Source organism: Phalangium opilio, unplaced genomic scaffold, assembly GCF_054372755.1.
Source record: "Phalangium opilio isolate 3A_F unplaced genomic scaffold, DU_Popi_V2 ptg000017l_1, whole genome shotgun sequence".
Taxonomy (NCBI): Eukaryota; Metazoa; Arthropoda; class Arachnida; order Opiliones; family Phalangiidae; genus Phalangium; species Phalangium opilio.
In genome coordinates, this window is record NW_028324151.1 from 12,133,621 (window position 1) to 12,158,203 (window position 24,583).

The 24,583-nt window shown below is 46.7% G+C and overlaps 1 protein-coding gene across 1 annotated transcript; it reads left to right on the forward strand.

The window, feature by feature from the left end:
* The first annotated feature begins 1,735 nt into the window (after positions 1–1,735).
* LOC149704048 (uncharacterized) lies at positions 1,736–24,383 on the forward strand. The gene is made up of 3 exons (XM_089867185.1): positions 1,736–1,785; positions 22,607–23,226; positions 24,288–24,383. Exons 1-3 carry the CDS (start codon positions 1,736–1,738, stop codon positions 24,362–24,364), a joined length of 747 nt encoding a protein of 248 aa, XP_089723311.1. The 3' UTR covers positions 24,365–24,383.
* Positions 24,384–24,583: the final 200 nt, after the last annotated feature.

Sequence of the window (24,583 nt, forward strand, 5' to 3'; positions counted from 1 at the left end):
TTGAGTGCGTATGGTACTGATCTAGCTTTATGAAAAACAGGCTGAATATCAGTTTTCCGGTACAAATGAACCTTGACATCCTTGAGACATCCCAATTGGTCATTGAAGAGTTCTTCGTGTTTATCCAGAATGGCATTACATTCCGGTGTCTGCTTGACATGAGAAACTCTTGATAGTTGAGGCTGGACTCCATTTTGAAGTATCGGCAAACGTGACGATGTCCAAGTTCTTCCACACAGTGTTGGACCTTCACCGCAATAAATGACTAAAGGAAGTACATCTTCTTCATTCTTGAACGTGACTTTAGGATAAATGACTCCTGCTACGTCGACTTCGTGACCAGAGAACGACGTAAGCTTCATGTTGAGAGGTTTCAATTCATATATCTTCAAGAGATCTTGTACTTTGCTACTTGGCAGAAGTGAGTATGCAGAACCGGTATCGACCTCCATTTTGAAGTTTTGATTGTTGATTGTAACAGTAATCTGATATGGTTCTGGAAGTTTGCTATTCTGGTGCGAATCATCAAGGTGATTAATTCGTGATTCTTGTAGTACGTATTCCGGAAATACGTCATATCTCGAATCTTGACGAGTGATTTCGTCTTCGGCTCTTGAAACTTGATGATTGATCTGGTTTGTATTCGATCTTCCTGGATTGGACCGGCAAGCTCTCGAAATATGACCCAGCTTCGTGCATTTGTGGCACTTTGATTCACGAAATGGACAGTCAGGTGAGGAATGTCCTGTGTCGTTACATCGGGAACATTTTGAATGCTGTCTTTCTTGTGATTTCTGAGACTGCTTCTGATAACCATTGGATTGATTCTGGTACGAATTATGATTAGTATTTCTTCTTTTCGACCTCTTCTTTCGGTGCAGTATTGAGAAAGCGTTTACATTTTCCGTTGATGATGGTGCTACTTGACTTTTAATGTCGAGAAGGTTGCGACTCGCTGTTTCCATTGCTTGGGCAATTTGAATAGCTTTGGCTAACGTCAGGTTGTCTTCGGAAAGTAACCTCTTCTGTAGAGCATCATCACGGCATCCACAAACTAAACGGTCTCGTAACATGTCGTCTAGCGATGTTCCGTAATTACAAAATTCAGTCATTTTGCGTAGTTCGGATATGTAAATGGCTATGGTCTCCCCGGCTTGTCTTTCTCGCATGTTGAACTTGTATCGTTGTATTATCTCGGAAGGTACTGGGTTGAAGTGCGTGGCAAGGGCGTCAATCAGTTCTTTGTATGTCTTATCCTTTGGGTTCGTCGGCGAGACTATGTTTCTTAGAGTTCCATACGTCTCGGCCCCGATGAATGTCAGTAGTTGAGCTCTCTTCATCTCTTCCGTCGTGACGTTTGTGACGATGAAGAACTGGTTCAATCTCTCGGAGTATAATGACCATGACTCGACTTTGCTGTTAAAGGATCCAAAGTAGCTGAATGATTCCATAGTGTCGTGGTGGGTACGTATCCCGGCAAAATACGACTGTTGTACTTGAGATGTGTCTCCGTGCGTAACTTTGACAACCGACTTCAACTTATTTAATCTCGCGACTTTCGTAAAACCTCGCGCTTTATTTAATACCTCGCGACTTTATCTAAAATCTATCCTGTATTAAATATCTCGTCTCCGTCGCCAATTTGTTGTGTATTGTGGGAGGAAATACTGCAGATGTAATAACTAAAATACTGGTATTTATTACTTGGTCAATGAATAGTATAGTACAATAAAATATGGTTTACATCGCTTCCGAGTTCGCGTTAGACTGCCCCGAGGCTTACAAGTTAGATTTCTTTTATACCGTTTCGTTATCAGTGGAATAGGCCAAAAGGTTTTTTATATGTATACAACAATACCTGACGACCATTTAATTTCAGAGCTTCCGTGGCTCAATGGTTAGCACGTTCGGCTTTTAACCGATAGTTTGGTGGTTCGACCCTATCCAAGAGCGTTGTTGTGAGGTCTCAGATGTAACGTAGTAAGTCAGTGTTTTTCCACAATACCTGACGAAGGTTTAGTTTTTGGGCTTCCGTGGCGCAATGGTTGGCGCGTTCAGCTGTTAACCGAAAGGTTGGTGGTTCGAGCCCACCCATGAGAGGTGTTGTGGGGTCTCAGATGTCGCGTAAAAAGTCATAAGTTTTCCACAATACCTGACGTCCATTTAATTTTTGGGCTTCCGGGGCGCAATGGTTATCGCGTTCATCTGTTTACTGAAAGGTTGGTGGTTCCAGCCCACCCGGGAACGTTGGCGTTAAGTTTTATAAGTAACGTAAAAAGTCAAAGTTTTTCCACAATACCTGAAGACCATTTAATTTTTGGGCTTCCGTTGCGCAATGGTTATCGCGTTCATCTGTTAACCGAAAGGTTGGTGGTTCGAGCCCACCCAGGAGCGGTGCTGTGAGGTTTCAGATGTTACGTAAAAAGTCAAAGTTTTTCCACAATACCTGACGACCATTTAATTTCAGAGCTTCCGTGGCTCAATGGTTAGCGCGTTCGGCTTTTAACCGATAGTTTGGTGGTTCGAGCCCATCCAAGAGCGTTGTTGTGAGGTCTCAGATGTAACGTAATAAGTCAGTGTTTTTCCACAATACCTGACGAAGGTTTAATTTTTGGGCTTCCGTGGCGCAATGGTTGGCGCGTTCAGCTGTTAACCGAAAGGTTGGTGGTTCGAGCCCACCCATGAGAGGTGTTGTGGGGTCTCAGATGTCGCGTAAAAAGTCATAAGTTTTCCACAATACCTGACGTTCATTTAATTTTTGGGCTTCCGGGGCGCAATGGTTATCGCGTTCATCTGTTTACTGAAAGGTTGGTGGTTCCAGCCCACCCGGGAACGTTGGTGTTAAGTTTTATAAGTAACGTAAAAAGTCAAAGTTTTTCCACAATACCTGAAGACCATTTAACTTTTGGGCTTCCGTTGCGCAATGGTTATCGCGTTCATCTGTTAACCGAAAGTTTGGAGGTTCGAGCCCACCCAGGAGAGGTGTTGTGGGGTCTCAGATGTAGCGTAAAAAGTCATAAGTTTTCCACAATACCTGACAACCATTGAATTTCTGAGCTTCCGTGGCTAAATGGTTAGCGCGTTCCGCTGTTAACCGAAAGGTTGGTGGTTCGTGCCCACCCGGGAGCGGTGTTGTGAGGTCTCAGATGTGATGTAAAAGGTCAAAGTTTTTCCACAATACCTGACGTCCATTTAATTTTTGGGCTTCCGAGGCGCAAAGGTTATCGCGTTCATCTGCTTACCGAAAGGTTGGTGGTTCCAGCCCGCCCGGGAACGTTGGTGTTAAGTTTTATAAGTAACTTAAAAAGTCAAAGTTTTTCCACAATACCTGAAGACCATTTAATTTTTGGGCTTCCGTTGCGCAATGGTTATCGCGTTCATCTATTAACCGAAAGGTTGGTGGTTCGAGCCCACCCAGGAGCGGTGCTGTGAGGTTTCAGATGTTACGTAAAAAGTCAAAGTTTTTCCACAATACCTGACGACCATTTAATTTCAGAGCTTCCGTGGCTCAATGGTTAGCGCGTTCGGCTTTTAACCGATAGTTTGGTGGTTCGAGCCCATCCAAGAGCGTTGTTGTGAGGTCTCAGATGTAACGTAATAAGTCAGTGTTTTTCCACAATACCTGACGAAGGTTTAATTTCTGAGCTTCCGTGGCTAAATGGTTAGCGCGTTCCGCTGTTAACCGAAAGGTTGGTGGTTCGTGCCCACCCGGGAGCGGTGTTGTGAGGTCTCAGATGTGACGTAAAAGGTCAAAGTTTTTCCACAATACCTGACGTCCATTTAATTTTTGGGCTTCCGAGGCGCAATGGTTATCGCGTTCATCTGCTTACCGAAAGGTTGGTGGTTCCAGCCCGCCCGGGAACGTTGGTGTTAAGTTTTATAAGTAACTTAAAAAGTCAAAGTTTTTCCACAATACCTGAAGACCATTTAATTTTTGGGCTTCCGTTGCGCAATGGTTATCGCGTTCATCTGTTAACCGAAAGGTTGGTGGTTCGAGCCCTCCCAGGAGAGGTGCTGTGAGGTTTCAGATGTTACGTAAAAAGTCAAAGTTTTTCCACAATACCTGACGACCATTTAATTTCAGAGCTTCCGTGGCTCAATGGTTAGCGCGTTCGGCTTTTAACCGATAGTTTGGTGGTTCGAGCCCATCCAAGAGCGTTGTTGTGAGGTCTCAGATGTAACGTAATAAGTCAGTGTTTTTCCACAATACCTGACGAAGGTTTAATTTCTGAGCTTCCGTGGCTAAATGGTTAGCGCGTTCCGCTGTTAACCGAAAGGTTGGTGGTTCGTGCCCACCCGGGAGCGGTGTTGTGAGGTCTCAGATGTGACGTAAAAGGTCAAAGTTTTTCCACAATACCTGACGTCCATTTAATTTTTGGGCTTCCGAGGCGCAATGGTTATCGCGTTCATCTGCTTACCGAAAGGTTGGTGGTTCCAGCCCGCCCGGGAACGTTGGTGTTAAGTTTTATAAGTAACTTAAAAAGTCAAAGTTTTTCCACAATACCTGAAGACCATTTAATTTTTGGGCTTCCGTTGCGCAATGGTTATCGCGTTCATCTGTTAACCGAAAGGTTGGTGGTTCGAGCCCACCCAGGAGAGGTGTTGTGGGGTCTCAGATGTAGCGTAAAAGTCATAAGTTTTCCACAATACCTGACGACCATTTAATTTCAGAGCTTCCGTGGCTCAATGGTTAGCACGTTCGGCTTTTAACCGATAGTTTGGTGGTTCGACCCTATCCAAGAGCGTTGTTGTGAGGTCTCAGATGTAACGTAGTAAGTCAGTGTTTTTCCACAATACCTGACGAAGGTTTAATTTTTGGGCTTCCGTGGCGCAATGGTTGGCGCGTTCAGCTGTTAACCGAAAGGTTGGTGGTTCGAGCCCACCCATGAGAGGTGTTGTGGGGTCTCAGATGTCGCGTAAAAAGTCATAAGTTTTCCACAATACCTGACGTCCATTTAATTTTTGGGCTTCCGGGGCGCAATGGTTATCGCGTTCATCTGTTTACTGAAAGGTTGGTGGTTCCAGCCCACCCGGGAACGTTGGTGTTAAGTTTTATAAGTAACGTAAAAAGTCAAAGTTTTTCCACAATACCTGAAGACCATTTAATTTTTGGGCTTCCGTTGCGCAATGGTTGTCGCGTTCATCTGTTAACCGAAAGGTTGGTGGTTCGAACCCACCCCGGAGCGGTGCTGTGAGGTTTCAGATGTTACGTAAAAAGTCAAAGTTTTTCCACAATACCTGAAGACCATTTAATTTTTGGGCTTCCGTTGCGCAATGGTTATCGCGTTCATCTGTTAACCGAAAGGTTGGTGGTTCGAGCCCACCCAGGAGCGGTGCTGTGAGGTTTCAGATGTTACGTAAAAAGTCAAAGTTTTTCCACAATACCTGACGACCATTGAATTTCTGAGCTTCCGTGGCTAAATGGTTAGCGCGTTCCGCTGTTAACCGAAAGGTTGGTGGTTCGTGCCCACCCGGAAGCGGTGTTGTGAGGTCTCAGATGTGATGTAAAAGGTCAAAGTTTTTCCACAATACCTGACGTCCATTTAATTTTTGGGCTTCCGAGGCGCAATGGTTATCGCGTTCATCTGCTTACCGAAAGGTTGGTGGTTCCAGCCCGCCCGGGAACGTTGGTGTTAAGTTTTATAAGTAACTTAAAAAGTCAAAGTTTTTCCACAATACCTGAAGACCATTTAATTTTTGGGCTTCCGTTGCGCAATGGTTATCGCGTTCATCTGTTAACCGAAAGGTTGGTGGTTCGAGCCCACCCAGGAGAGGTGCTGTGAGGTTTCAGATGTTACGTAAAAAGTCAAAGTTTTTCCACAATACCTGACGACCATTTAATTTCAGAGCTTCCGTGGCTCAATGGTTAGCGCGTTCGGCTTTTAACCGGTAGTTTGGTGGTTCGAGCCCATCCAAGAGCGTTGTTGTGAGGTCTCAGATGTAACGTAATAAGTCAGTGTTTTTCCACAATACCTGACGAAGGTTTAATTTCTGAGCTTCCGTGGCTAAATGGTTAGCGCGTTCCGCTGATAACCGAAAGGTTGGTGGTTCGTGCCCACCCGGGAGCGGTGTTGTGAGGTCTCAGATGTGACGTAAAAGGTCAAAGTTTTTCCACAATACCTGACGTCCATTTAATTTTTGGGCTTCCGAGGCGCAATGGTTATCGCGTTCATCTGCTTACCGAAAGGTTGGTGGTTCCAGCCCGCCCGGGAACGTTGGTGTTAAGTTTTATAAGTAACTTAAAAAGTCAAAGTTTTTCCACAATACCTGAAGACCATTTAACTTTTGGGCTTCCGTTGCGCAATGGTTATCGCGTTCATCTGTTAACCGAAAGGTTGGTGGTTCGAGCCCACCCAGGAGAGGTGTTGTGGGGTCTCAGATGTAGCGTAAAAGTCATAAGTTTTCCACAATACCTGACGACCATTTAATTTCAGAGCTTCCGTGGCTCAATGGTTAGCACGTTCGGCTTTTAACCGATAGTTTGGTGGTTCGACCCTATCCAAGAGCGTTGTTGTGAGGTCTCAGATGTAACGTAGTAAGTCAGTGTTTTTCCACAATACCTGACGAAGGTTTAATTTTTGGGCTTCCGTGGCGCAATGGTTGGCGCGTTCAGCTGTTAACCGAAAGGTTGGTGGTTCGAGCCCACCCATGAGAGGTGTTGTGGGGTCTCAGATGTCGCGTAAAAAGTCATAAGTTTTCCACAATACCTGACGTCCATTTAATTTTTGGGCTTCCGGGGCGCAATGGTTATCGCGTTCATCTGTTTACTGAAAGGTTGGTGGTTCCAGCCCACCCGGGAACGTTGGTGTTAAGTTTTATAAGTAACGTAAAAAGTCAAAGTTTTTCCACAATACCTGAAGACCATTTAATTTTTGGGCTTCCGTTGCGCAATGGTTGTCGCGTTCATCTGTTAACCGAAAGGTTGGTGGTTCGAACCCACCCCGGAGCGGTGCTGTGAGGTTTCAGATGTTACGTAAAAAGTCAAAGTTTCTCCACAATACCTGAAGACCATTTAATTTTTGGGCTTCCGTTGCGCAATGGTTATCGCGTTCATCTGTTAACCGAAAGGTTGGTGGTTCGAGCCCACCCAGGAGCGGTGCTGTGAGGTTTCAGATGTTACGTAAAAAGTCAAAGTTTTTCCACAATACCTGACGACCATTTAATTTCAGAGCTTCCGTGGCTCAATGGTTAGCGCGTTCGGCTTTTAACCGATAGTTTGGTGGTTCGAGCCCATCCGAGAGCGTTGTTGTGAGATCTCAGATGTAACGTAATAAGTCAGTGTTTTTCCACAGTACCTGACGAACGTTTAATTTTTGGGCTTCCGTGGCGCAATGGTTGGCGCGTTCAGCTGTTAAATGAAAGGTTGGTGGTTCGAGCCCACCCAGGAGAGGTGTTGTGGGGTCTCAGATGTTACGTAAAAAGTCAAAGTTTTTCCACAATACCTGACGACCATTTAATTTCAGAGCTTCCGTGGCTCAATGGTTAGCGCGTTCGGCTTTTAACCGATAGTTTGGTGGTTCGAGCCCATCCAAGAGCGTTGTTGTGAGGTCTCAGATGTAACGTAATAAGTCAGTGTTTTTCCACAATACCTGACGAAGGTTTAATTTCTGAGCTTCCGTGGCTAAATGGTTAGCGCGTTCCGCTGTTAACCGAAAGGTTGGTGGTTCGTGCCCACCCGGGAGCGGTGTTGTGAGGTCTCAGATGTGACGTAAAAGGTCAAAGTTTTTCCACAATACCTGACGTCCATTTAATTTTTGGGCTTCCGAGGCGCAATGGTTATCGCGTTCATCTGCTTACCGAAAGGTTGGTGGTTCCAGCCCGCCCGGGAACGTTGGTGTTAAGTTTTATAAGTAACTTAAAAAGTCAAAGTTTTTCCACAATACCTGAAGACCATTTAATTTTTGGGCTTCCGTTGCGCAATGGTTATCGCGTTCATCTGTTAACCGAAAGGTTGGTGGTTCGAGCCCACCCAGGAGAGGTGCTGTGAGGTTTCAGATGTTACGTAAAAAGTCAAAGTTTTTCCACAATACCTGACGACCATTTAATTTCAGAGCTTCCGTGGCTCAATGGTTAGCGCGTTCGGCTTTTAACCGGTAGTTTGGTGGTTCGAGCCCATCCAAGAGCGTTGTTGTGAGGTCTCAGATGTAACGTAATAAGTCAGTGTTTTTCCACAATACCTGACGAAGGTTTAATTTCTGAGCTTCCGTGGCTAAATGGTTAGCGCGTTCCGCTGTTAACCGAAAGGTTGGTGGTTCGTGCCCACCCGGGAGCGGTGTTGTGAGGTCTCAGATGTGACGTAAAAGGTCAAAGTTTTTCCACAATACCTGACGTCCATTTAATTTTTGGGCTTCCGAGGCGCAATGGTTATCGCGTTCATCTGCTTACCGAAAGGTTGGTGGTTCCAGCCCGCCCGGGAACGTTGGTGTTAAGTTTTATAAGTAACTTAAAAAGTCAAAGTTTTTCCACAATACCTGAAGACCATTTAATTTTTGGGCTTCCGTTGCGCAATGGTTATCGCGTTCATCTGTTAACCGAAAGGTTGGTGGTTCGAGCCCACCCAGGAGCGGTGCTGTGAGGTTTCAGATGTTACGTAAAAAGTCAAAGTTTTTCCACAATACCTGACGACCATTTAATTTCAGAGCTTCCGTGGCTCAATGGTTAGCGCGTTCGGCTTTTAACCGATAGTTTGATGGTTCGAGCCCATCCAAGAGCGTTGTTGTGAGGTCTCAGATGTAACGTAATAAGTCAGTGTTTTTCCACAATACCTGACGAAGGTTTAATTTCTGAGCTTCCGTGGCTAAATGGTTAGCGCGTTCCGCTGTTAACCGAAAGGTTGGTGGTTCGTGCCCACCCGGGAGCGGTGTTGTGAGGTCTCAGATGTGACGTAAAAGGTCAAAGTTTTTCCACAATACCTGACGTCCATTTAATTTTTGGGCTTCCGAGGCGCAATGGTTATCGCGTTCATCTGCTTACCGAAAGGTTGGTGGTTCCAGCCCGCCCGGGAACGTTGGTGTTAAGTTTTATAAGTAACTTAAAAAGTCAAAGTTTTTCCACAATACCTGAAGACCATTTAATTTTTGGGCTTCCGTTGCGCAATGGTTATCGCGTTCATCTGTTAACCGAAAGGTTGGTGGTTCGAGCCCACCCAGGAGAGGTGCTGTGAGGTTTCAGATGTTACGTAAAAAGTCAAAGTTTTTCCACAATACCTGACGACCATTTAATTTCAGAGCTTCGGTGGCTCAATGGTTAGCGCGTTCGGCTTTTAACCGGTAGTTTGGTGGTTCGAGCCCATCCAAGAGCGTTGTTGTGAGGTCTCAGATGTAACGTAATAAGTCAGTGTTTTTCCACAATACCTGACAAAGGTTTAATTTCTGAGCTTCCGTGGCTAAATGGTTAGCGCGTTCCGCTGTTAACCGAAAGGTTGGTGGTTCGTGCCCACCCGGGAGCGGTGTTGTGAGGTCTCAGATGTGACGTAAAAGGTCAAAGTTTTTCCACAATACCTGACGTCCATTTAATTTTTGGGCTTCCGAGGCGCAATGGTTATCGCGTTCATCTGCTTACCGAAAGGTTGGTGGTTCCAGCCCGCCCGGGAACGTTGGTGTTAAGTTTTATAAGTAACTTAAAAAGTCAAAGTTTTTCCACAATACCTGAAGACCATTTAATTTTTGGGCTTCCGTTGCGCAATGGTTATCGCGTTCATCTGTTAACCGAAAGGTTGGTGGTTCGAGCCCACCCAGGAGAGGTGTTGTGGGGTCTCAGATGTAGCGTAAAATTCATAAGTTTTCCACAATACCTGACGACCATTTAATTTCAGAGCTTCCGTGGCTCAATGGTTAGCACGTTCGGCTTTTAACCGATAGTTTGGTGGTTCGACCCTATCCAAGAGCGTTGTTGTGAGGTCTCAGATGTAACGTAGTAAGTCAGTGTTTTTCCACAATACCTGACGAAGGTTTAATTTTTGGGCTTCCGTGGCGCAATGGTTGGCGCGTTCAGCTGTTAACCGAAAGGTTGGTGGTTCGAGCCCACCCATGAGAGGTGTTGTGGGGTCTCAGATGTAGCGTAAAAAGTCATAAGTTTTCCACAATACCTGACGTCCATTTAATTTTTGGGCTTCCGGGGCGCAATGGTTATCGCGTTCATCTGTTTACTGAAAGGTTGGTGGTTCCAGCCCACCCGGGAACGTTGGTGTTAAGTTTTATAAGTAACGTAAAAAGTCAAAGTTTTTCCACAATACCTGAAGACCATTTAATTTTTGGGCTTCCGTTGCGCAATGGTTGTCGCGTTCATCTGTTAACCGAAAGGTTGGTGGTTCGAACCCACCCCGGAGCGGTGCTGTGAGGTTTCAGATGTTACGTAAAAAGTCAAAGTTTTTCCACAATACCTGAAGACCATTTAATTTTTGGGCTTCCGTTGCGCAATGGTTATCGCGTTCATCTGTTAACCGAAAGGTTGGTGGTTCGAGCCCACCCAGGAGCGGTGCTGTGAGGTTTCAGATGTTACGTAAAAAGTCAAAGTTTTTCCACAATACCTGACGACCATTTAATTTCAGAGCTTCCGTGGCTCAATGGTTAGCGCGTTCGGCTTTTAATCGATAGTTTGGTGGTTCGAGCCCATCCAAGAGCGTTGTTGTGAGATCTCAGATGTAACGTAATAAGTCAGTGTTTTTCCACAGTACCTGACGAACGTTTAATTTTTGGGCTTCCGTGGCGCAATGGTTATCGCGTTCATCTGCTTACCGAAAGGTTGGTGGTTCCAGCCCGCCCGGGAACGTTGGTGTTAAGTTTTATAAGTAACTTAAAAAGTCAAAGTTTTTCCACAATACCTGAAGACCATTTAATTTTTGGGCTTCCGTTGCGCAATGGTTATCGCGTTCATCTGTTAACCGAAAGGTTGGTGGTTCGAGCCCACCCAGGAGAGGTGCTGTGAGGTTTCAGATGTTACGTAAAAAGTCAAAGTTTTTCCACAATACCTGACGACCATTTAATTTCAGAGCTTCCGTGGCTCAATGGTTAGCGCGTTCGGCTTTTAACCGGTAGTTTGGTGGTTCGAGCCCATCCAAGAGCGTTGTTGTGAGGTCTCAGATGTAACGTAATAAGTCAGTGTTTTTCCACAATACCTGACGAAGGTTTAATTTCTGAGCTTCCGTGGCTAAATGGTTAGCGCGTTCCGCTGTTAACCGAAAGGTTGGTGGTTCGTGCCCACCCGGGAGCGGTGTTGTGAGGTCTCAGATGTGACGTAAAAGGTCAAAGTTTTTCCACAATACCTGACGTCCATTTAATTTTTGGGCTTCCGAGGCGCAATGGTTATCGCGTTCATCTGCTTACCGAAAGGTTGGTGGTTCCAGCCCGCCCGGGAACGTTGGTGTTAAGTTTTATAAGTAACTTAAAAAGTCAAAGTTTTTCCACAATACCTGAAGACCATTTAATTTTTGGGCTTCCGTTGCGCAATGGTTATCGCGTTCATCTGTTAACCGAAAGGTTGGTGGTTCGAGCCCACCCAGGAGCGGTGCTGTGAGGTTTCAGATGTTACGTAAAAAGTCAAAGTTTTTCCACAATACCTGACGACCATTTAATTTCAGAGCTTCCGTGGCTCAATGGTTAGCGCGTTCGGCTTTTAATCGATAGTTTGGTGGTTCGAGCCCATCCGAGAGCGTTGTTGTGAGATCTCAGATGTAACGTAATAAGTCAGTGTTTTTCCACAGTACCTGACGAACGTTTAATTTTTGGGCTTCCGTGGCGCAATGGTTGGCGCGTTGAGCTGTTAAATGAAAGGTTGGTGGTTCGAGCCCACCCAGGAGAGGTGTTGTGGGGTCTCAGATGTAGCGTAAAAAGTCAAAGTTTTTCCACAATACCTGAAGACCATTTAATTTTTGGGCTTCCGTTGCGCAATGGTTATCGCGTTCATCTGTTAACCGAAAGGTTGGTGGTTCGAGCCCACCCAGGAGCGGTGCTGTGAGGTTTCAGATGTTACGTAAAAAGTCAAAGTTTTTCCACAATACCTGACGACCATTTAATTTCAGAGCTTCCGTGGCTCAATGGTTAGCGCGTTCGGCTTTTAACCGATAGTTTGGTGGTTCGAGCCCATCCAAGAGCGTTGTTGTGAGGTCTCAGATGTAACGTAACAAGTCAGTGTTTTTCCACAATACCTGACGAAGGTTTAATTTTTGGGCTTCCGTGGCGCAATGGTTGGCGCGTTCAGCTGTTAACCGAAAGGTCGGTGGTTCGAGCCCACCCATGAGAGGTGTTGTGGGGTCTCAGATGTCGCGTAAAAAGTCATAAGTTTTCCACAATACCTGACGTCCATTTAATTTTTGGGCTTCCGGGGCGCAATGGTTATCGCGTTCATCTGTTTACTGAAAGGTTGGTGGTTCCAGCCCACCCGGGAACGTTGGTGTTAAGTTTTATAAGTAACGTAAAAAGTCAAAGTTTTTCCACAATACCTGACGTCCATTTAATTTTTGGGCTTCCGTTGCGCAATGGTTATCGCGTTCATCTGTTAACCGAAAGTTTGGAGGTTCGAGCCCACCCAGGAGAAGTGTTGTGGGGTCTCAGATGTAGCGTAAAAAGTCATAAGTTTTCCACAATACCTGACGACCATTTAATTTCAGAGCTTCCGTGGCTCAATGGTTAGCACGATCGGCTTTTAACCGATAGTTTGGTGGTTCGAGCCTATCCAAGAGCGTTCTTGTGAGGTCTCAGATGTAACGTAGTAAGTCAGTGTTTTTCCACAATACCTGACGAACGTTTAATTTTTGGGCTTCCGTGGCGCAATGGTTGGCGCGTTCAGCTGTTAACCGAAAGGTAGGTGGTTCGAGCCCACATCTTTTACGTAACATCTGAGACCCCACGTCACCTCTCCCGGGTGGGCTCGAACCACCAACCTATTGGTTAACAGCCGAACGCGACAACCATTGAGCCAAGGGAGCTCAGAAATTAAATGGTTGTCACGTATTGGGGAAAAGTTATGACTTTTCACGCTACATCTGAGACCCCACAACACCTCTCCCGGGTGGGCTCGAACCACCAACCTTTCGGTTAACAGCTGAACGCGCTTACCATTGCGCCACGGAAGCCCAAAAATCAAATGTTCGTCAGGTATTGTGGAAAAACTCTGACTTTTTACGTTACATTTGAGGTCCCTTAACACCGCTCCCGGGTGGGCTCGAACCACCAACCTATTGGTTAACAGCCGAACGCGCTAACCATTGAGCCACGGAAGCTCAGAAATTAAATGGTTGTCAGGTATTGTGGAAAAGTTATGACTTTTCACGCTACATCTGAGACCCCACGTCACCTCTCCCGGGTGGGCTCGAACCACCAACCTTTCGGTTAACAGCTGAACGCGCTAACCATTGCGCCACGGAAGCCCAAAAATTAAATGTTCGTCAGGTATTGTGGAAAAACTCTGACTTTTTACGTTACATTTAAGATCCCTTAACACCGCTCCCGGGTGGGCTCGAACCACCAACCTATTGGTTAACAGCCGAACGCGCTAAACATTTAGCCACGCAAGCTTAGAAATTTAATGGTTGTCACGTATTGTGGAAAAGTTTTGACTTTTTACGCTACATCTGAGACCCCACAACACCTCTCCCGGGTGGGCTCGAACCACCAACCTATTGGTTAACAGCCGAACGCGCTAACCATTGAGCCACGGAAGCTCAGAAATTAAATGGTTGTCAGGTATTGTGGAAAAGTTATGACTTTAAACGCTACATCTGAGACCCCACAACACCTCTCCCGGGTGGGCTCGAACCACCAACCTTTCGGTTAACAGCTGAACGCGCTAACCATTGCGCCACGGAAGCCCAAAAATTATATGTTCGTCAGGTATTGTGGAAAAACTCTGACTTTTTACGTTACATTTGAGATCCCATAACACCGCTCCCGGGTGGGCTCGAACCACCAACTTATTGGTTAACAGCCGATCGCGCTAACCATTGAGCCACGGAAGCTCAGAAAATAAATGTTTGTCACGTATTGTGGAAATGTTTTGACTTTTTACGCTACATCTGAGACCCCACAACACCTCTCTCGGGTGGGCTCGAACCACCAACCTTTCGGTTAACAGCCGAACAAGCTAACCATTGCGCCAAGGAAGCCCAAAAAATAAATGGTCGTCAGGTATTGTGGAAAAACTTTTCTTTTTACGTAACCTTTGAGACTACACAACACCGCTCCCGGGTGGGCTCGAACCACCAACCTTTCGGTTAACAGCCGAACGTGCTAACCATTGCGCCACGGAAGCCCAAAAATAAAAATGGTCGTCAGGTATTGTGGAAAAGTTATGACTTTTCACGCTACATCTGAGACCCCACAACACCTCTCCCGGGTGGGCTCGAACCACCAACCTTTCGGTTAACAGCTGAACGCGCTTACCATTGCGCCACGGAAGCCCAAAAATCAAATGTTCGTCAGGTATTGTGGAAAAACTCTGACTTTTTACGTTACATTTGAGGTCCCTTAACACCGCTCCCGGGTGGGCTCGAACCACCAACCTATTGGTTAACAGCCGAACGCGCTAACCATTGAGCCACGGAAGCTCAGAAATTAAATGGTTGTCAGGTATTGTGGAAAAGTTATGACTTTTCACGCTACATCTGAGACCCCACGTCACCTCTCCCGGGTGGGCTCGAACCATCAACCTATTGGTTAACAGCCGAACGCGCTAACCATTGAGCCACGGAAGCTCAGAAATTAAATGGTTGTCACGTATTGTGGAAAAGTTTTGACTTTTTACGCTACATCTGAGACCCCACGTCACCTCTCCCGGGTGGGCTCGAACCACCAACCTTTCGGTTAACAGCTGAACGCGCTAACCATTGCGCCACGGAAGCCCAAAAATTAAATGTTCGTCAGGTATTGTGGAAAAACTCTGACTTTTTACGTTACATTTAAGATCCCTTAACACCGCTCCCGGGTGGGCTCTAACCACCAACCTATTGGTTAACAGCCGAACGCGCTAAACATTTAGCCACGCAAGCTTAGAAATTTAATGGTTGTCACGTATTGTGGAAAAGTTTTGACTTTTTACGCTACATCTGAGACCCCACAACACCTCTCCCGGGTGGGCTCGAACCACCAACCTATTGGTTAACAGCCGAACGCGCTAACCATTGAGCCACGGAAGCTCAGAAATTAAATGGTTGTCATGTATTGTGGAAAAGTTATGACTTTTCACGCTACATCTGAGACCCCACAACACCTCTCCCGGGTGGGCTCGAAACACCAACCTTTCGGTTAACAGCTGAACGCGCTAACATTGTGCCACGGAAGCCCAAAAATTAAATGTTCGTCAGGTATTGTGGAAAAAATCTGACTTTTTACGTTACATTCGAGATCCCATAACACCTCTCCCGGGTGGGCTCGAACCACCAACTTATTGGTTAACAGCCGATCGCGCTAACCATTGAGCCACGGAAGCTCAGAAAATAAATGTTTGTCACGTATTGTGGAAAAGTTTTGACTTTTTACGCTACATCTGAGACCCCACAACACCTCTCTCGGGTGGGCTCGAACCACCAACCTTTCGGTTAACAGCCGAACAAGCTAACCATTGCGCCAAGGAAGCCCAAAAAATAAATGGTCGTCAGGTATTGTGGAAAAACTTTTCTTTTTACGTAACCTTTGAGACTACACAACACCGCTCCCGGGTGGGCTCGAACCACCAACCTTTCGGTTAACAGCCGAACGTGCTAACCATTGCGCCACGGAAGCCCAAAAATAAAAATGGTCGTCAGGTATTGTGGAAAAGTTATGACTTTTCACGCTACATCTGAGACCCCACAACACCTCTCCCGGGTGGGCTCGAACCACCAACCTTTCGGTTAACAGCTGAACGCGCTAACCATTGCGTCACGGAAGCCCAAAAATTAAATGTTCGTCAGGTATTGTGGAAAAACTCTGACTTTCTACGTTACATTTGAGATCCCATAACACCGCTCAAGGGTGGGCTCGAACAACCAACCTATTGGTTAACAGCCGAACGCGCTAACCATTGAGCCACGGAAGCTCAGAAAATAAATGGTTGTCAGGTATTGTGGAAAAGTTATGACTTTTCACGCTACATCTGAGACCCCACTACACCTCTCCCGGGTGGGCTCTAACCACCAACCTATTGGTTAACAGCCGAACGCGCTTACCATTGCGCCACGGAAGCCCAAAAATTAGATGGTCGTCAGGTATTGTGGAAAAACTTTGGCTTTTTACGTTACATTTGAGATCCCACAACACCGCTCCCGGGTGGGCTCGAACCACCAAACTATTGGTTAACAGCCGAACGCGATAACCATTGAGCCACCGGAGATCAGAAATTAAATGGTTGTCATGTATTGTGGAAAAGTTATGACTTTTCACGCTACATCTGAGACCCCACAACACCTCTCCCGGGTGGGCTCGAAACACCAACCTTTCGGTTAACAGCTGAACGCGCTAACATTGTGCCACGGAAGCCCAAAAATTAAATGTTCGTCAGGTATTGTGGAAAAAATCTGACTTTTTACGTTACATTCGAGATCCCATAACACCTCTCCCGGGTGGGCTCGAACCACCAACTTATTGGTTAACAGCCGATCGCGCTAACCATTGAGCCACGGAAGCTCAGAAAATAAATGTTTGTCACGTATTGTGGAAAAGTTTTGACTTTTTACGCTACATCTGAGACCCCACAACACCTCTCTCGGGTGGGCTCGAACCACCAACCTTTCGGTTAACAGCCGAACAAGCTAACCATTGCGCCAAGGAAGCCCAAAAAATAAATGGTCGTCAGGTATTGTGGAAAAACTTTTCTTTTTACGTAACCTTTGAGACTACACAACACCGCTCCCGGGTGGGCTCGAACCACCAACCTTTCGGTTAACAGCCGAACGTGCTAACCATTGCGCCACGGAAGCCCAAAAATAAAAATGGTCGTCAGGTATTGTGGAAAAGTTATGACTTTTCACGCTACATCTGAGACCCCACAACACCTCTCCCGGGTGGGCTCGAACCACCAACCTTTCGGTTAACAACTGAACGCGCTAACCATTGCGCCACGGAAGCCCAAAATTTAAATGTTCGTCAGGTATTGTGGAAAAACTCTGACTTTCTACGTTACATTTGAGATCCCATAACACCGCTCCCGGGTGGGCTCGAACAACCAACCTATTGGTTAACAGCCGAACGCGCTAACCATTGAGCCACGGAAGCTCAGAAAATAAATGGTTGTCAGGTATTGTGGAAAAGTTATGACTTTTCACGCTACATCTGAGACCCCACTACACCTCTCCCGGGTGGGCTCTAACCACCAACCTATTGGTTAACAGCCGAACGCGCTTACCATTGCGCCACGGAAGCCCAAAAATTAGATGGTCGTCAGGTATTGTGGAAAACTTTGGCTTTTTACGTTACATTTGAGATCCCACAACACCGCTCCCGGGTGGGCTCGAACCACCAAACTATTGGTTAACAGCCGAACGCGATAACCATTGAGCCACCGGTGATCAGAAATTAAATGGTTGTCATGTATTGTGGAAAAGTTATGACTTTTCACGCTACATCTGAGACCCCACAACACCTCTCCCGGGTGGGCTCGAAACACCAACCTTTCGGTTAACAGCTGAACGCGCTAACATTGTGCCACGGAAGCCCAAAAATTAAATGTTCGTCAGGTATTGTGGAAAAAATCTGACTTTTTACGTTACATTCGAGATCCCATAACACCTCTCCCGGGTGGGCTCGAACCACCAACCTTTCGGTTAACAGCTGAACGCGCTAACCATTGCGCCACGGAAGCCCAAAAATTAAATGTTCGTCAGGTATTGTGGAAAAACTTTGGCTTTTTACGTTACATTTGAGATCCCACAACACCGCTCCCGGGTGGGCTCGAACCACCAAACTATTGGTTAACAGCCGAACGCGATAACCATTGAGCCACCGGAGATCAGAAATTAAATGGTTGTCATGTATTGTGGAAAAGTTATGACTTTTCACGCTACATCTGAGACCCCACAACACCTCTCCCGGGTGGGCTCGAAACACCAACCTTTCGGTTAACAGCTGAACGCGCTAACATTGTGCCACGGAAGCCCAAAAATTAAATGTTCGTCAGGTATTGTGGAAAAAATCTGACTTTTTACGTTACATTCGAGATCCCATAACACCTCTCCCGGGTGGGCTCGAACCACCAACCTTTCGGTTAACAGCTGAACGCGCTAACCATTGCGCCACGGAAGCCCAAAAATTAAATGTTCGTCAGGTATTGTGGAAAAACTCTGACTTTTTACGTTACATTTGAGGTCCCTTAACACCGCTCCCGGGTGGGCTCGAACCACCAACCTATTGGTTAACAGCCGAAAGCGCTAACCATTGAGCCACGGAAGCTCAGAAATTAAATGTTTGTCACGTATTGTGGAAAAGTTTTGACTTTTTACGCTACATCTGAGACCCCACGTCACCTCTCCCGGGTGGGCTCGAACCACCAACCTTTCGGTTAACAGCTGAACGCGCTAACCATTGCGCCACGGAAGCCCAAAAATTAAATGTTCGTCAGGTATTGTGGAAAAACTTTTCTTTTTACGTTACATTTGAGACTACACAACACCGCTCCAGGGTGCGCTCGAACCACCAACCTTTCGGTTAACAACCGAACGCGCTAACCATTGCGCCACGGAAGCCCAACAATTAAATATTCGTCAGGTATTGTGGAAAAACTCTGACTTTTTACGCTACATTTAAGATCCCTTAACACCGCTCCCGGGTGGGCTCGAACCACCAACCTATTGGTTAACAGCCGAACGCGCTAAACATTTAGCCACGCAAGCTTAGAAATTTAATGGTTGTCACGTATTGTGGAAACGTTTTGACTTTTTACGCTACATCTGAGACCCCACAACACCTCTCCCGGGTGGGCTCGAACCACCAACCTTTCGGTCAACAGCTGAACGCGCTAACCATTGCGTCACGGAAGCCCAAAAATTAAATGTTCGTCAGGTATTGTGGAAAAACTCTGACTTTTTACGTTACATTTGAGATCCCTTAACACCGCTCCCGGGTGGGCTTGAACAACCAACCTGTTGGTTAACAGCCGAACGCGCTTACCATTGAGCCACGGAAGCTCAGAAATTAAATGGTTGTCAGGTATTGTGGAAAAGTTATGACTTTTCACGCTACATCTGAGACCCCACAACACCTCTCCCGGGTGGGCTCGAACCACCAACCTTTCGGTTAACAGCTGAACGCGCTAACCATTGCGCCACGGAAGCCCAAAAATTTAATGTTCGTCAGGTATTGTGGAAAACTTTTCTTTTTACGTTACATTTGAGACTACACAACACCGCTCCCGGGTGCGCTCGAACCACCAACCTTTCGGTTAACAACCGAACGCGCTAACCATTGCTTCACGGAAGCCCAAAAATTAAATGTTCGTCAGGTATTGTGGAAAAACTCTGACTTTTTACGTTACATTTAAGATCCCTTAACACCGCTCCCGGGTGGGCTCGAACCACCAACCTATTGGTTAACAGCCGAACGCGCTAAACATTTAGCCACGCAAGCTTAGAAATTTAATGGTTGTCACGTATTGTGGAAAAGTTTTGACTTTATACGCTACATCTGAGACCCCACAACACCTCTCCCGGGTGGCCTCGAACCACCAACCTTTCGGTTAACAGCTGAACGCGCTAACCATTGCGTCACGGAAGCCCAAAAATTAAATGTTCGTCAGGTATTGTGGAAAAACTCTGACTTTTTACGTTACATTTGAGATCCCTTAACACCGCTCCCGGGTGGGCTTGAACAACCAACCTGTTGGTTAACAGCCGAACGCGCTAACCATTGAGCCACGGAAGCTCAGAAATTAAATGGTTGTCAGGTATTGTGGAAAAGTTATGACTTTTCACGCTACATCTGAGACCCCACAACACCTCTCCCGGGTGGGCTCGAACCACCAACCTTTCGGTTAACAGCTGAACGCGCTAACCATTGCGCCACGGAAGCCCAAAAATTTAATGTTCGTCAGGTATTGTGGAAAACTTTTCTTTTTACGTTACATTTGAGACTACACAACACCGCTCCCGGGTGCGCTCGAACCACCAACCTTTCGGTTAACAACCGAACGCGCTAACCATTGCTTCACGGAAGCCCAAAAATTAAATGTTCGTCAGGTATTGTGGAAAAACTCTGACTTTTTACGTTACATTTAAGATCCCTTAACACCGCTCCCGGGTGGGCTCGAACCACCAACCTATTGGTTAACAGCCGAACGCGCTAAACATTTAGCCACGCAAGCTTAGAAATTTAATGGTTGTCACGTATTGTGGAAAAGTTTTGACTTTTTACGCTACATCTGAGACCCCACAACACCTCTCCCGGGTGGGCTCGAACCACCAACCTTTCGGTTAACAGCTGAACGCGCTAACCATTGCGTCACGGAAGCCCAAAAATTAAATGTTCGTCAGGTATTGTGGAAAAACTCTGACTTTTAACGTTACATTTGAGATCCCTTAACACCGCTCCCGGGTGGGCTTGAACAACCAACCTGTTGGTTAACAGCCGAACGCGCTAACCATTGAGCCACGGAAGCTCAGAAATTAAATGGTTGTCAGGTATTGTGGAAAAGTTATGACTTTTCACGCTACATCTGAGACCCCACAACACCTCTCCCGGGTGGGCTCGAACCACCAACCTTTCGGTTAACAGCTGAACGCGCTAACCATTGCGCCACGGAAGCCCAAAAATTAAATGTTCGTCAGGTATTGTGGAAAACTTTTCTTTTTACGTTACATTTGAGACTACACAACACCGCTCCCGGGTGCGCTCGAACCACCAACCTTTCGGTTAACAACCGAATGCGCTAACCATTGCTTCACGGAAGCCCAAAAATTAAATGTTCGTCAGGTATTGTGGAAAAACTCTAACTTTTTACGTTACATTTAAGATCCCTTAACACCGCTCCCGGGTAGGCTCGAACCACGAACCTATTGGTTAACAGCCGAACGCGCTAACTATTGAGCCACGGAAGCTCAGAAATTAAATGGTTGTCACGTATTGTGGAAAAGTTTTGACTTTTTACGCTACATCTGAGACCCCACGTCACCTCTCCCGGGTGGGCTCGAACCACCAACCTATTGGTTAACAGCCGAACGCGACAACCATTGAGCCACGGGACCTCAGAAATTAAATGGTTGTCACGTATAGGGGAAAAGTTATGACTTTTCACGCTACATCTGAGACCCCACGTCACCTCTCCCGGGTGGGCTCGAACCACCAACCTATTGGTTAACAGCCGAACGCGCTAACCATTGAGCCACGGAAGCTCAGAAATTAAATGGTTGTCACGTATTGTGGAAAAGTTTTGACTTTTTACGCTACATCTGAGACCCCACGTCACCTCTCCCGGGTGGGCTCGAACCACCAACCTTTCGGTTAACAGCTGAACGCGCTAACCATTGCGCCACGGAAGCCCAAAAATTAAATGTTCGTCAGGTATTGTAGAAAAACTCTGACTTTTTACGTTACATTTGAGATCCCATAACACCGCTCCCGGGTGGGCTCGAACCACCAACTTATTGGTTAACAGCCGAACGCGCTAACCATTGCGCCACGGAAGCCCAAAAATTAAATGTTCGTCAGGTATTGTAGAAAAACTCTGACTTTTTACGTTACATTTGAGATCCCATAACACCGCTCCCGGGTGGGCTCGAACCACCAACTTATTGGTTAACAGCCGAACGCGCTAACCATTGAGCCACGGAAGCCCAAAAATTAAATGTTCGTCAGGTATTGTGGAAAAACTCTGACTTTTAACGTTACATTTGAGATCCCTTAACACCGCTCCCGGGTGGGCTTGAACAACCAACCTGTTGGTTAACAGCCGAACGCGCTAACCATTGAGCCACGGAAGCTCAGAAATTAAATGGTTGTCAGGTATTGTGGAAAAGTTATGACTTTTCACGCTACATCTGAGACCCCACAACACCTCTCCCGGGTGGGCTCGAACCACCAACCTTTTGGTTAACAGCTGAACGCGCTAACCATTGCGCCACGGAAGCCCAAAAATTAAATGTTCGTCAGGTATTGTGGAAAAACTTTTCTTTTTACGTTACATTTGAGACTACACAACACCGCTCCAGGGTGCGCTCGAACCACCAACCTTTCGGTTAACAACCGAACGCGCTAACCATTGCGCCACGGAAGCCCAACAATTAAATATTCGTCAGGTATTGTGGAAAAACTCTGACTTTTTACGTTACATTTAAGATCCCTTAACACCGCTCCCGGGTGGGCTCGAACCACCAACCTATTGGTTAACAGCCGAACGCGCTAAACATTTAGCCACGCAAGCTTAGAAATGTAATGGTTGTCACGAATTGTGGAAAAGTTTTGACTTTTTACGCTACATCTGAGACCCCACAACACCTCTCCCGGGTGGGCTCGAACCACCAACCCATGATGCCCGGGTTCCCCTCCACCACAGGAGGTTGTCGCTCTTGTCGACCGCTGTGAGAGGCAGGGGGACAGGCTCATTTTGGGCTGTGATGCCAATGCCCACCATGTCACGTGGGGCAGCAGTGACTGCAACAGACGTTGCTTGAATATCTGGTCGGTACGAACCTGAATATTCTCAACAGGCACAATGAGCCAACCTTCGATACTTCTAACAGAAAAGAGGTCATTGATGTCACCCTGGCCACAGACAATATCAGTCTGTCGGTTTCCAACTGGCATGTGTCTAATGAACCGTCTCTTTCGGATCATAGGCACATCTGCTTCTCGGTTGCGGTCAAGTCAACTTCGGTTAAGACGGAACTGCGTAACCCCCGTCGGACCGACTGGTCCGGCTACAGGGAGGAACTTCGCCTCCTTCTCAGAGGTAATGCTCCAAAGCTTTCCTCGGTGCTGGAATTTGATTCGGCAGTTGATCTCATGCAACAAGCCATTATCGATTCCTACCACCACAACTGTCCAGCGAAGCTTGCCAGCCGGCCAAGGCTCGTTCCTTGGTGGAATACGGAACTTGGCAAGCTTCGCAAGCTCACTCGGAAACTCTTTAATAGGGCTAAGAGGACTGGGGACTGGACTATTTATAGACAGACCCTCAATAAGTATAATAAAGCCATCCGGGAGGCCAAGAGGAACTCCTGGAGGGACTTTTGCGGTAGCATCTCTGATGCCCCCGCTACTGCCAAAATCATGAAGATCCTGGCTCATGATAACACTCACCAGCTCAGCACCATCAAGGTGGCAGATGGTGAGTTTACCAAGTCAGGCACTGATACCCTTAAGCATATGCTTAAGGTACACTTCCCGGACTCCAAGGCCTTTGACCTCACAGGCACCAGCGCTCCCCCCGTGCACTTTCGGAGAGCGCACAGGGCGGACTGGGGCATCGCCAATAAGGTAGTTACATACTCTAGACTTCAGTGGGCTGTAAACTCGTTTCAGCCCTACAAGTCTCCTGGCCCAGATGGCGTCTTTCCCGCCCTCCTCCAGGAAGGCATAGACGCCATTGGCCCTTATCTGTGCAGGATATTTAGAGCCTGCATTGCTCTGGCGCATATTCCAGATTTCTGGAAGCGCTCGAAGGTTATCTTTATTTCCAAACCTGGGAAGACGAGCTATCTTGAGGCTAAGGCATTCAGACCTATCTGTCTTACCTCTTTCTTCCTAAAGACTTTAGAGAAATTGGTGGACAGGTATCTACGGGATGGTGTTCTATCCCACACACCCCTGTCCACTTTTCAGTTTGCCTATCAGAAAGGCAAGTCCACAGAGACGGCGCTTCATGGCATTTTGAACTGCCTTGACAGGGCCATCGAGTTCAAGGAGATGTCTTTGGCCATCTTCCTTGATATTGAGGGTGCCTTTGATAGGGTCTCTAGTGAAGTCATCCTTCGCGCTGCGGAGCGGTTTGGTATTGACGACACTTTGTGTCGTTGGATAAAATCCATGCTCACGTATTGCAGGGTGACGGCGTCTCTTCTCGGGGAAACCTTGGAGACCTCCACCGACCGTGGCTGTCCTCAGGGAGGGGTTCTTTCCCCTCTTCTTTGGTGCCTGGTGGTGGATGAGCTGCTGGGTCGACTCGGGGAGAGGGAATGTCACTGTTTTGGCTATGCGGATGACATCGCAGTGATTGTTACAGGGAGGTTCCCTACAACTATCGCTGCACTGATGAAATCTGTCTTGCATGATGTTGAGGATTGGTGTAGGGGTGTTAACCTAACCGTCAATCCCAACAAGACTGTCCTTGTACCGTTTACTCGGAAAAGGACTAATGACCTATTCAACGATATTTCCTTCTTTGGACAGGTTTTAAAGAAGTCCTCCGAGGTCAAATACCTTGGCGTGACTTTCGATGCCAAGCTTACTTGGAAGTCCCACCTTGATCTGAGTATCAAGAAGGCCGAAATTTTATTTTGGCGTTTAAGAAGTTCAGTCAGCAAGTCCTGGGGCTTAAGCCCTAGCGCTGTAAACTGGATTTATACCAGGATCATCAGGCCAGTGGTTTCCTATGGAGCTCTTGTCTGGTGGCCCAGGGTTCGCCTTAAAACAGCCCAAGATGAACTACGCAAGCTTCAAAGGCTGGCGTGCATCGGTATCACGGG

What these genes read in the sequence shown, in the direction of transcription:
- LOC149704048 (XM_089867185.1), top strand. Translation starts at nt 1,736, where the DNA reads ATGGTTTACATCGCTTCCGAGTTCGCGTTAGACTGCCCCGAGGCTTAC. An exon ending in GACTGCCCCGAGGCTTACAA is followed by an intron (nt 1,786 to 22,606) that starts GTTAGATTTCTT and finishes TATTCTCAACAG; the next exon opens with GCACAATGAGCCAACCTTCG. An exon ending in CACCATCAAGGTGGCAGATG is followed by an intron (nt 23,227 to 24,287) that starts GTGAGTTTACCA and finishes TTCTTTGGACAG; the next exon opens with GTTTTAAAGAAGTCCTCCGA.